Here is a 12,139-nt window from a genome sequence, read left to right on the forward strand (position 1 = left end):
AGTCGGGCCAGGGGAGGAGCAGCGGCGATCGCCGCTGCTCTTCCCCGATCGTCGGGGATCTAGTGTGGAGATCCGCCTGCTTGTGTAAACACAAGCGGGCGGATCTCCCAAGTGACAGGCAGGGTCAGATTGCAGGGTTCAGCATAGCTGAACATGCGATCTGTCCTTGTGTCACTCAGTCACCTCCCCCCACACACGTCAGTAAGCACCAGGCATACATTAACCCCTCCCTCTCCAATAAAATTAACCCCTTCCCTGCCAGTGTCATTTTTACAGTAACAGTGCATATATATAGCACTGATTACTGTAGTAATATCACTGGTACCCCCAAAAGTGTCAAAAATGTCAGTCAAGGGTCCGATCTGTCCGCCACAATGTCGCAGTCCCACAAAAAAAAAATCGCAGATCGCCGCCATTACGTGTTAAAAAAAAAACACCAAAAATTACAGAAATCTTTCCCTTTGTTAGTAAACGCAATAACTTTTGCGCAAACCAATCAAAATACGCTTATTGTGAATTTTTTTACCAAAAAATTTTGATTTTTACATTTTTTGGGGGGGAATTTCATATAAAATAATCTGAAAAATATTGTTGTTTTTTCAAAATTTACGCTCTTTTTTTGTTTATAGCGCAAAAAGTAAAAATCGCACAGGTGATCAAATACCACCAAAAAAAAGCTCTGTTTGTAGGAAAAAAAAGGACGTAAATTTCGTTTGGGTATGGCGTCGCACGACCGCGCATTTGTAAGTTAAAGTCGCACAGCGCCAAATCGCAAAAAGTGGCCCAGACGTAAGACAGCAAAATCCTCTAGTGGTAAAGTGGTTAAAGCAAGCAGCTCTGTTGTGATGGCTCTTTAGCTAGCTCATAGTGCTCTGGAAATCCTATGTAATGTTGAATTTTAAAACAAAGATTCTGCGTGTTATACATTTAGATACATAGCATACATACTACATACAAGTAAATGCCGTTGATAAAAACATTTTAGCTGTACTGTAATTTTTATTTTATTTTTTTATGGTACATGTGAAAGAGATGAGCTAAAGCCTAGTACACACAGGCTGAATGTTGGGCAGCATCGGCCAGTTGCATAAAAACCGGCTGACATTCGGCCCATGTGTAGTGCAGTTGGTCCAACAGAAGCCTGTCTTTTGGTCATCAGAACAAAATAGAATAGCAGTGTAGATCACTGTACTAAAGTTGGATAGTTAGTACAGTGGTTTCTCCAGAGCTGTTCATTTTTTTTTTCTGTTCAACTCTGCAGGGTTAAATGAGAAAATAAATGATTAGTGTGTACTAGGCTTAAAGTGTTACTAAACCCAGGACCCTGCAATCACTATATCTGGTCTCTTACAGTACACAGAACATGGAAATGCAATAGTTTTAGTAAATATAACCTGCTAAATACCTTTTCTCATCAGCAGTATATGGCAGTCTTGTGACTTCTATCAGTGTCTGGTTAAAGCTTGTAGGATGAGTTCGTTTTTTTTTTTTTAATACTGCACCGGCTGTCCTATCAGGTTGCAGGACCTCTGACCCTCTGTCTGGACAGTGCTGATTGGCCCTGTGCTGATCTCTCCCAAGGAAATAAAATACTCTCTAGTAATACACACCAAACTGAGCATGTGCGGCCTGTCGCCTAGCCTCTGTACCATCAGGAGATGGTTTGGGGACTGTGGAAGAAGGGGAGGATCAGAGAAGACAGGAACATACAGCCTTTTTACACAATGCAGAGGATTAGCCCCTTAGGTTCCACAGTGAGTATAAAGCCCCGTACACACGTACCGATCGTCGGCGAACGATCGGCCGTCTTTTGTCCAGGGCTGTCGGTGTCTGTTGAAAAGTGCAAAAGACTGCACAAGAATTTTGTCCGCCGACTACAGCCGACTGCAGAAGTGATGTCATGTAATGGTTAACTTTCCCTGTGTCTTTCCTTTTCTGAGCATGCCCAGTCTTGCAAATCTGCGGTCTGTCGGCCGAAATCTGTACTGACTGGCGAACAATCGGCCGCTCTGGTGTCGGCATACAAAAATTTTAATGCTTGCATGACAGATTCTTTTCGGCCGAATGTGCGCTGTCGGCTGTCGGAGGCATCATACTAACAAGCCTACAATCGGCAGATCGGTTGTCGGCCGAAGCTTTTCGGCCGACGATCGGTACGTGTGTACAGGGCTTAAGAAGCATGCTTTACTGCATATACACACTGATTTTACTGTTGTGGGTTTAGTAACTATTATTATCCCTATGCATACGGGATGCCTTTTCTGTCTCACTGCTAACTGAAAAGAATAGATTCTCTGCACCAATAATAGCTGGGGACCGTGTCATCTAGACTGCCTAGGCAGAACACCGGGGGACAACCATTGCTTTTATTTTTGACGAGCAAGAGATAGTTTTTTTTCTCTAAATATTAATAATGTAATTTGGTGATGTTAACATCCGTCCTACAGATAAATGGAATGTGTAAAATGGAATATTAATACATCCAATTTAACTGTAATGTATTGTTTAGTGGGTTAACATCAGAATTATAGTATATGAATACTCTTATAAGGTAAGATGAAGCGATAAAGCTGATGAGTCATTTCAGGTGTTATTCTATGCAGCAAGGGAAAGTCATCAGTGAATGTCTAATGCTGTCTAGCTACGGTAACACTGCCACTCTTCACTCCGTTTACCTTTATCTGAGTTATCTAAAATCCACTGCAACTATCATCTAGAAAACACCTTACAAGGTCATTGGGTGTGTACTTCCCAAAGCCTGCACTGGAAAACTCTATATCAACAGTCATATGCAATATTTTAAGGCAGGTCTCAATCTTATTGGTGGCAGTTGGCAAATTCTCCATTGTCATATGTGTAGGTATTCTGTATGTGAGAGGCAGTAATAAGTTTCCATTAGGTGTGTTTGAGAGTTACCCAGACACAATTCTGCACATGTTATCCACTTAAGGCCCCTTTCACACGGTCCGCATTCCGTTGCGGACTGTGATCTGCTCAGCGGGGATCGATCCGCCGATCCCCGCTGAGCCGGCGGATGACAGCTCCGTCTCCGCACTGTGTGCGGAGAGAGAGGTGTCAGAGCCCTGCTGCTCTCTATGGGGAATCGGATGAGAGCGAACCGCCTGTCCGTTCTCATCCGATCCCATCCCCAGGACGGATGGAAAATAGACTAAAAAGCCTGCTGTCAGGTGACAAAAGGGAAAGGGAGCATAAAAGAGCTGGCCAGAAAACCAGAATGGTGGAAGGAAAGAAAATCACTTGACTCCCCCATCAACACAATCAATGTTGATGGGGAAATGCCCCCTGCAGCACTATTGTGTTCTGCCAGTCAGGAAGCGATGGAAACCTTTCCAGATGGCAGAACACAATGATTATTGCTAGCTGCCGGCATTAGTCGCATGTAAAAAAATCTGACAGTCTGACAACCAATTAATCAGCTTGCCTATAGATGGATCGAATGGACCAGCTGAATTTCGATCCATGTATGGCCAGCATAACACTTCTAGAACACTCTACTACAGCCTCATTAGCAAATAGCAACTCTGGGTTGATGTACATTGGGAATAGGAGGCTTAGCTCCGAGAGCTCAGCATGAATACGCAGAAAAAGTTGAGGTAACGTTTCCAGGTGCAAGGAAAAAACTTGTTTGAACGGGCAGGGCTGCAACTAATGATTATTTTCATAATCGATTAGTTGGCCGATTATTGTTTCGATTAATTGATTAATCGGAAAATAACCTAAAAAAAAAAAAGGCAATATATTCTTCAACATCTATATGCAGTGGTAAACATAAATACCCAACTATATGGTTAGGGAGCAAAATCTCTAATCCACTATGAGAATAACAGACAGAAGAGATATACTGTATATACTATTAGAGGTTGAATCTGGTAAATATCAGACTCAGATCAAATTTTTTATTTAAAGAAAAAATGAAAGATTGTTTTGCCAATTTTTAATCAGGACTGTAATATATTATGTATGACAGACTCCCTTGTCACAGGCAGGTGGCTCGATAAAAGCTATCTGCGCCTGCTGTCACTTATGCTGGCCATACAAAAACAATGTCTTCCTTCAAAAAAAAAAAAAAAACATTTTCATTTTAAGAACGTTTGTTCGATTTTCAAATCGTTAGTGGGGTCAAATCGACGTTCGTTTTCTACCACAGTCATGGTAAAATTCAAAGGGGCAGAATAGAAAACTTCTTGGTCAAAGGAATTTTCAGGCAGTGAATGGTTTTCGTTCAGAAATTATTCATTTTAAATCTTAATGTTAAAAGCAAGTAAAAATTTTCAAATTTACAAAGATTTTTCGTATGAATATTCTCATCCAAAAATATATACATGTATGGGTAGCATAAGGCTCAGTTCACACCTATGCAGTTTGCTTTTGATCCGTTTCTGCAGTCTTTTTTGCTGTGTGTTTTGCATTTTTGCCCCCGTGATTTTGTTGCGATTTGCATTTTTTTTGCTTTTTTTTGGCTAATTTGTTGTCGGGCAGATTTAAAAAGGCAAATCGTGGCAAAAACACACTACATGCTTTTCTGCAGCATCTCCATTGAAATCTATTGAACCAAAAAAGCAACATTTTGCATTGGAAAAAAGTCCTTGACCCATTCCAAATTTCCAGCGGCTGAAAAAAAGCAAAGCTGTGAACATGTCCCATAAGAAACCATGTTAAATGAACTGTAGTGCGGGTCTTTGAAAGCACCAAAAAACGCATAGGTGTGAACCAGGCCTAAGACGTTTAGTAGCAGCAGCATGCTTTTTTTGTTTTTTTGTATCACCTGTCATAATGGGGTTAAAAAAACTAAAATGAGCCCTTTATAGTACAAAAAGAGCAGATAATCGCTACTATAAGGGGATCATTTTTACTGTGAAACAGTGAAAGTAATAATATATATTACTTAGATTATACATATATATATATATAAATAAATACACCCAGAAGTAGGATATTTGGGCATTTTAACTAGGAATCAGACATGAAGCTACAGTTTATGAAGGGTGAAAAGGATATATCAATATTTTATATTAAAGTAGTACTTAAAGCTGAGCCTTTTTCCACGGATATGATTTTAAATACAATACTGGTAAAAGTTTACCTTAAATGTAGTTCTAATGCCTTATATTACCTCCAGTCTATCAGCCCCCACCTTCTTTAGGTTCAGATGCTGATCTTCCCTGTACACAGTCTTTAAAGTGATTTCTTTCCCGAGTGGCAGCGGCGCATGCGCAGTGCCGCAGACGTTTTCTTTTTTTTCAGGTTTTAGCAGGGGATCGGGGTTTTTTTTCATGCGGGGGGGGGGGGGCGGCTTTTTTGCGGCCCCCCACAAACTGCCTGCCCTAGGCCTTGTTGGCCTAGACCTAAATACAGCAGTGGCGCTGTATGTGTGCTTCATTGTATTTCCTATTATGTAAAAAAAATAATGCATTCTGTATGCAGGACAACTAGTCAGCTGACCGATTAATCGATTATGAAAATAGTTGACAACTACTTTTATAATCGATTAGTTGTCGATTAATCGATTAGTTGTTTCAGCCCTCATGGGCACCCTAAAAAATATTTTGATAGTTGATCCTTTGGATTATTAGTAGTTACATTCAACTCATGTTCCTATCTGCAGACCGCTCTCCCCAGAATTTGGAAAAAAATGACTTACCTTTTGCCCGTTGGGATTCCTTCCACAACCACAGAGCGCTTTGGTATCATTCCCCCATTGATGAAAGCCTTGAATGGGACTGTCTAAAATGGAAAAAAAGTCTAAATTTGAAAGATGAATATAAAAAGAGGAAATCGGTTTCTAAATGTTCAGTAAAAATTTTTTTTTAAAAAATGCTTTTTCAAATTTCTGTTAGAATTGTCATTACTAGAATTTGATTGGCTGCTATATGCAACATGGAAACTTTTTTGTTAAAGTGAGGAAATGTACTATAGAAACATACAAAAGTGACAACAGAAAAAAGACTGAGTAGTCCATCGAGTCTGTCCATTTTTGTATTTTTTTTTATACATGTTTTGCATTTTTTTTTTTTTGTTAACTTATTTGGATCACTACTACTGCTGGAAGTTTATTCCGAGCATCAACCACCCTTCATTAAAATTATACTTTAAGATTAAAAAAACTTTCCTCCTGCTAGTTTGAGGTCATGTCCCTGTGTTCTTGATTTTGGTTTAATATTGAAAAAACTGCCCTCCTCCACCCTATTCTCCCCCTTGATGTATTTAAAGGTTGCAGTCATGTCTCCTCTTTCCCTTCTATACTCCAGACTGTACATATTAAATTCCTAAAGTCTTTCAAAATGTGTTTTATCCCCTAAACCTTTCACCATTTTTGTTACCCATCTCTGTAAGTGAGGTCTCCAGAACTGCACACAGTATTCTAAATAAGGTCTCAGTAATGCTCTATATAGGGGAATCAGAACCTCCTTTCTCCTACTGGTGATTCCTCAAGTGGTGCATCCTAGAATTCTATTTGCTTTTCCCACTGCCTGGTTACACTGTTTGCTAATTTTGCAATTATCTGAAATAATTACCCCCAAATCTTTTCTTCTGTACTGCTGGCCAACACTGTACTCCCAATGTTGTACTCACTCAAGGGATTGTTTTTCCCTGGGCGCATGTTTTTACGATTAGAAACATTGAACTGCAGTTTTTACTGCTTTGACTAATCTTCCAGCAATGCCAAATCATGTTCCATGTTACCAACTCAATTACATACCTTTGTATCATCAGCAAAAGTACATACCTTCCCCAACAAACCTTTAGATATATCACTTACATATAGAATAGCCAGAACAGGCCCTAGTACAGACCCTTGTGGTAAACCACCAGTGACCGTTCTTTGTTCAGAGTGAACCCCATTTACAACCACACTCTGGTATCTATCCTTTAGCCAACTGCATATCCTCTGAACCACCCAAGGTTTAAGTCCTAGCTTGTACAACGTTTGTATTAGTTCATTATGTGGAACTGTATCAAATGCCTTGCTGAAATCAAGATATGCTATGTTCACAACACCACCCTGGTCCAAAACATTAGTAATATAGTAGAGAAATTCAAGTAGATTAGTCTGACAGGATCTGCCCCCAGTAAAGCCATGCTGCTTTGGGTCCAGCAAGTTGTGTATTTAATTGATCAATAATCCCTTTTACCTACTCCATATCACACTGCGCCAATCACTGGGAACTTTCATTTAAAGTATTATCCAGATGGTACCTGACCCCTTTCCGACTCAACTCTCTTTATCCGACACATTCCTCTCTATGTTGGAGAGATTGTGGCCAGGTAGGAAACCTCCTTCACACCTCGTGGTCTTGTAAAAGCCTTACAAGTTTTTGGCATTAGATATTTAGACTAACATCCTCCTTCACAGGCATTCTTACCCCACCTGACCCAGCTTTGGCCCTTTTGAATCCCTAGATAGATAACTTTCCCTCCCACCTCAGGACCATAGTTGCGCACATTCTTCTAGTGTCCAGAATACAAATTACCAGGAAATGGAAGTCCTCCTCTATCCCAAATGTCTCTGAAGTCATCACGTACGTTAACCATACGTATGAACATGAACGACTTATCGCTAATAGATAGAATAAGCTAGCTTCTTTCCAGCGCACATGGAACCCATGGCTACTATGGATCGGAAAATGATTATTGTATTTTTGTATTAATTACCTGCAGATGTTAATGCTATTGTGTGACATCACTATATGTAACCCCCCCTTCCCCACGTGTTAATACTTACCTGTTGATAATTGTGCTGTTAACCTTGTTAAAAACCCAGTAAAAATTGATTTTGAAAAAAAAAAAAAATCCTTTTTTTTAGGAAAGTCCATTAACTTGACTACAACCAATGTTAAACTCACTGGCCTGTAATTGCCAGCTTCATCTTTGCTGCCCTTCTTGTGGATAGTTACAATATTAGCTGTCCGCCAGTCATGGAGAACTTCTCCTGTTGGAGATTGATTAAAAAGATCCATTAATGGTCCAACAACTATATCTTGAAGTTCTCTGGGATGAATACCATCAGGGCCCATTGCTTTATTAAGCTTTCACCGAGCCAGTTCCTCTGCTACCTCTACAGAAATTCTAAAAATTAACCGTCATTACTTGAACCATATGATTCCCCAACTCAGTATAAGTACAATTTGTTTCTGAGAAGACTGAACAGAAGTAATTGTTTCATTAATTGTTTGCTACATCCAGGTCTATCTCCATATAAGTGTTGTGCCCAGTTTTAATTTTAGTGATCCCATTGTATTTCTCCTTATATCACTAATTTACTTAAAAAGGTTTGATCTCCTTTAATAGATTTAGCAATTTCCTCCTCTTTCTGTGCTTTGGCAGCACTAATAATCTGTTTGTTCTCCTTTTGTCTAATTTTATACTCTTCTGTCAATTACATCTCCTGTTTCCTTGAATCTTCTATATACTGTTTTTTTTTTCCTTTACTATCCTAATTAGCTGTTTAGTGAACCATATTGTTTTTTTCTTCCGTTTTCTCTTACTAACTTGCCTGATATATATAATCTAGTTACCTTCAGGATGGTAGACTTTAAACAGTGCCCACTGATTACTTACTCCTGTTTTACTCCCAACCAGAGGCGGACTGGGCCGGGAGGCAGGGAGGCGATTGCCCTCCAGGCCGCTCTGATGCTTCCTAAAAAGGCCACTCGCTCCGCACCGATTCCACCCCTGCAGACAGGCATGACACCCGCCGGCCGCCGCTACATTGTGTTATACTTGCGGAGCATCACTGCTCTGCTGCAGCTCTGCAAGTATACTATAATGTAGCGGTGGCTGGCGGGTGTCATGCCTGTCTGCAGGGGTGGAATCGGTGCGGAGCGAGTGGCCTTTTTGACTGGTGAGTCCAGTCACTTCCCTGTCAGGCGGAGTGATCTCCACCCGACAGATGCTTTCTAGTCCCGGCCGAGCGTGATGTCATCCAGAGGTCAGGAGGCGGGAAGAAAGGACGGAGGAGAGTGCTTCTGCAAGGAACTGCGAGGAGCCAGCCCAGTGAAGCCCTGTGGAATAGTGAGTTTTCAGAGGCTGCTCAGGCTGATAATACACCTTACATAAGGCAATGTTATGTCAGTGTTGTAGATGTGTGAAATGGCTCAAGTGATTAACTCATTGAGGCGAGGAGTTAATTTACAATGCTGTTTGTAAAATGCAGCATGGAGGGGGTTAATGTACTGCCAATGGCCACTAATGCATTAGTGACCAGTGACAGTTAATTAACCCCTTTGTGCTGCATTAGTGACAGTGGCACCAGTGTCAGTGTTAATTAACCCCTGTATTGTGCAGCATGAAATGGTTAATAAACACTGACACTGGTACAACTAATGCAGCACAAAGGGGTTAATGACTGCCACTAGTCACTACTGCATCAGTGTCCAGTGGTGTATTTTATTTTTGTGCTACCCTAGGCAAGATTTAAATCGGGCACCCCCATCTACATTTATCCCACCCCAGCCACAGTATACTGTTCTTGTCTCAGGGTCTGATGAGGAAGCCACAGCTGTTCACAATGAATGGCTGCGGCTTCCTTATCAGACCCTGGGACATGAGGGCAGAGGATGGGGGTCAGTGGGACATAGGACGGGGTCAGCAGGGCAGAGAATGTGGCGGCAATGGTAAGCACTGATCAGGAGCAATGATTAAGCTGGATTGATATGCAGCACTAGTAGGTGGCAATGATGGACACTGATAGGTGGCACTGATCAAGCTGCACTGATGAGGCTGCATTGATGGGCAATGATCAGGCTGCACTGATGAGGCTGCACTGATGGACACTGGTGGTGCTACGTTGATGGGGACTGATGAGGCTGCATGGATGGAAACTGATGAGGCTGCACTGGTGGACACTGATGAGGCTGAAAAAGTGAAAAAATGTGGCGCTCAACAGCTTGATAAAACACAAAATAAATTATTCCAATGTGCAAACGTTCGTGCAAAAAAACTGTTTCTAGTGTCCAAAAAAAAAAAGGGTTAAGCAAACAGCCAATGACGGAAACACAGACTTGATAGGAGTGAATCTCAAAAAAGCCTCCACCTCCACACGATCACCCAGTGAAATGTATAGGTACCGCTTACCAGAACCACTGGACCCCTTAGTTATAGGGGGTCAAACACGCTTATTGATCCACATCAGATCCGACCTTGCACATCCCCCTCTCACACAGGCGACAGTGTGTAGCCAAATCGATGGAGCATTAAAGAACCAAGTCATAGATGGAGAGAAATGACAAACAGGCTCTCATGGTGCAGTATTACTCATCAAAGGATCATTTTCAGTTTGCTGGGGATAGGAGACGCCGCTCCACGCCTGCGTTCCTTAGACCCGGAAGTTTACGGTCTCACGTTCCCAATCTAAGGGTCTAAGGAACGCAGGCGTGGAGCGGCGGCTCCTATCTCGCCTGTGTGAGAGGGGGATGTGCAAGGTCGGATCTGATGTGGATCAATAAGCGTGTTTGACCCCCTATAACTAAGGGGTCCAGTGGTTCTGGTAAGCGGTACCTATACATTTCACTGGGTGATCGTGTGGAGGTGGAGGCTTTTTTGAGATTCACTCCTATCAAGTCTGTGTTTCCATCATTGGCTGTTTGCTTAACCCTTTTTTTTTTTTGGACAGTTTTTTTGCACGAACATTTGCACATTGGAATAATTTACTTTGTGTTTTATCAAACTGTTGAGCGCCACATTTTTTCACTTTTTCATTTGTCACGTTATTCACGTTGATTTTGCAGCTCGCAGAGTGGAAGCAATTTCACCCTAAACACATTTATAGATGTGAGTAGTGTTTATTTATTTATACATCACATTCATTTTGCGCAGTTTTTGTTGGGTTCACCAATAATCTTCTTTCACTGATGAGGCTGAGCTGATGGACACTGATCAGGTTGCATTGATGGGCACTGGTGAGGCTGCATTGATGGGTACTGATCAGGCTGCATTGATGGGAACTGATAAGGCTGCACTGGTGAGGCTGCATTTATGGGCACTGGAGAGGCTGCATTGATGGACACTGGTGAGGCTGCATTGATGGGCACTGGTGAGGCTGAATTGATGGGCACTGGTCAGGTTGCATTGATGGGCACTGATCAGGCTGCATTGATGGGCACTGATCAGGTTGCATTGATGGGCAATGATCAGGATGCCTTGATGGGCACAGGTGAGGCTGCATTAATGGGCACTGATGAGGCTGGACTGATGGGCACTGGTGAGGCTGCATTAATGGGCACTGATGAGGCTGGACTGATGGGCACTGGTGAGGCTGCATTAATGGGCACTGATGAGGCTGGACTGATGGGCACTGGTGAGGCTGCATTGATGCATTATTTTTGTTAAACCTCCTTTGTTGCTATTAACATTAAATTATGTTACCACATTGTATCATATTTGTCTCGCTTTATAACATCAATATCCGTTATAAACCAGGTGGGCATAGATGGTGAGCTCGGTGGTTCAATGGGCCACTTGACTGGACTTGCCCCCCAGGCCCAAGGCTGCCAGTCCTCCCCTGCTCCCAACACTTCAATTAATTATTTAAATCGAAATTTCCCCATTTCAGCAAATTTTGTCCTTTTGTCACACCGATCACATTAGTGATCACTAGAACCTACATTTTCTCCCAGTTCAACATCAGATAATCAATCCCCATTTGTTACTTGTGTTGCATTTGATATGGTTAGAAATACGTTTGGATACTTACTGGAAGTATGGCTGGAGGTCCCATCACAGGCTAAAGGATAAAATGAAGACAAGAACATATCAGTAAAGAAAACAACAACAAGAAAAAAAAAAGGACTACCAAATCTACCTTTACCTGACAATACTTACAATAAGCTCAGTTTGCAATGCCGACAATACAAGACCCTGCAATAGAAATATGATCATTAGCTTCTAGCACCTACCAGTGTTGCTCATAACAATCAGTCTGACTCTGTCACAACATTTGCATTCTGCACTGGAAATAATGTCAAATGCAAACTAATTAGTAGTATATAAATACTGTATAATATAGATGAACATATCCACCCTGACACTTGGCTCATACAAGCTTATGACAATGAAGCAAAAAGGAAGGGGGATTGGGCATACACCTCTCAGTCTGGGAAACATTTCCTAACTATATTTA

The 12,139-nt window shown here is 41.6% G+C and overlaps 1 protein-coding gene across 1 annotated transcript in view; it reads right to left on the minus strand.

Annotated features, from left to right (window-relative positions):
- LOC309560167 (galectin-4-like) overlaps positions 1 to 12,139 on the minus strand; it is a 63,561-nt gene that overhangs the window by 16,708 nt on the left and 34,714 nt on the right. Inside the window, exons 5-7 of the mRNA XM_082263731.1 lie at positions 11,842 to 11,877; positions 11,714 to 11,743; positions 5,663 to 5,745 (exon numbers count right to left, since the gene is read on the minus strand). Of these exons, the coding sequence (XP_082119857.1) occupies positions 5,663 to 5,745; positions 11,714 to 11,743; positions 11,842 to 11,877 (149 nt within the window). The remainder of the gene's footprint in view (positions 1 to 5,662; positions 5,746 to 11,713; positions 11,744 to 11,841; positions 11,878 to 12,139) is intronic.

The sequence above is a fragment of the Pelophylax lessonae genome (assembly GCF_965119305.1).
Source record: "Pelophylax lessonae genome assembly, chromosome: 7".
In the NCBI taxonomy this organism is placed as follows: domain Eukaryota; kingdom Metazoa; phylum Chordata; class Amphibia; order Anura; family Ranidae; genus Pelophylax; species Pelophylax lessonae.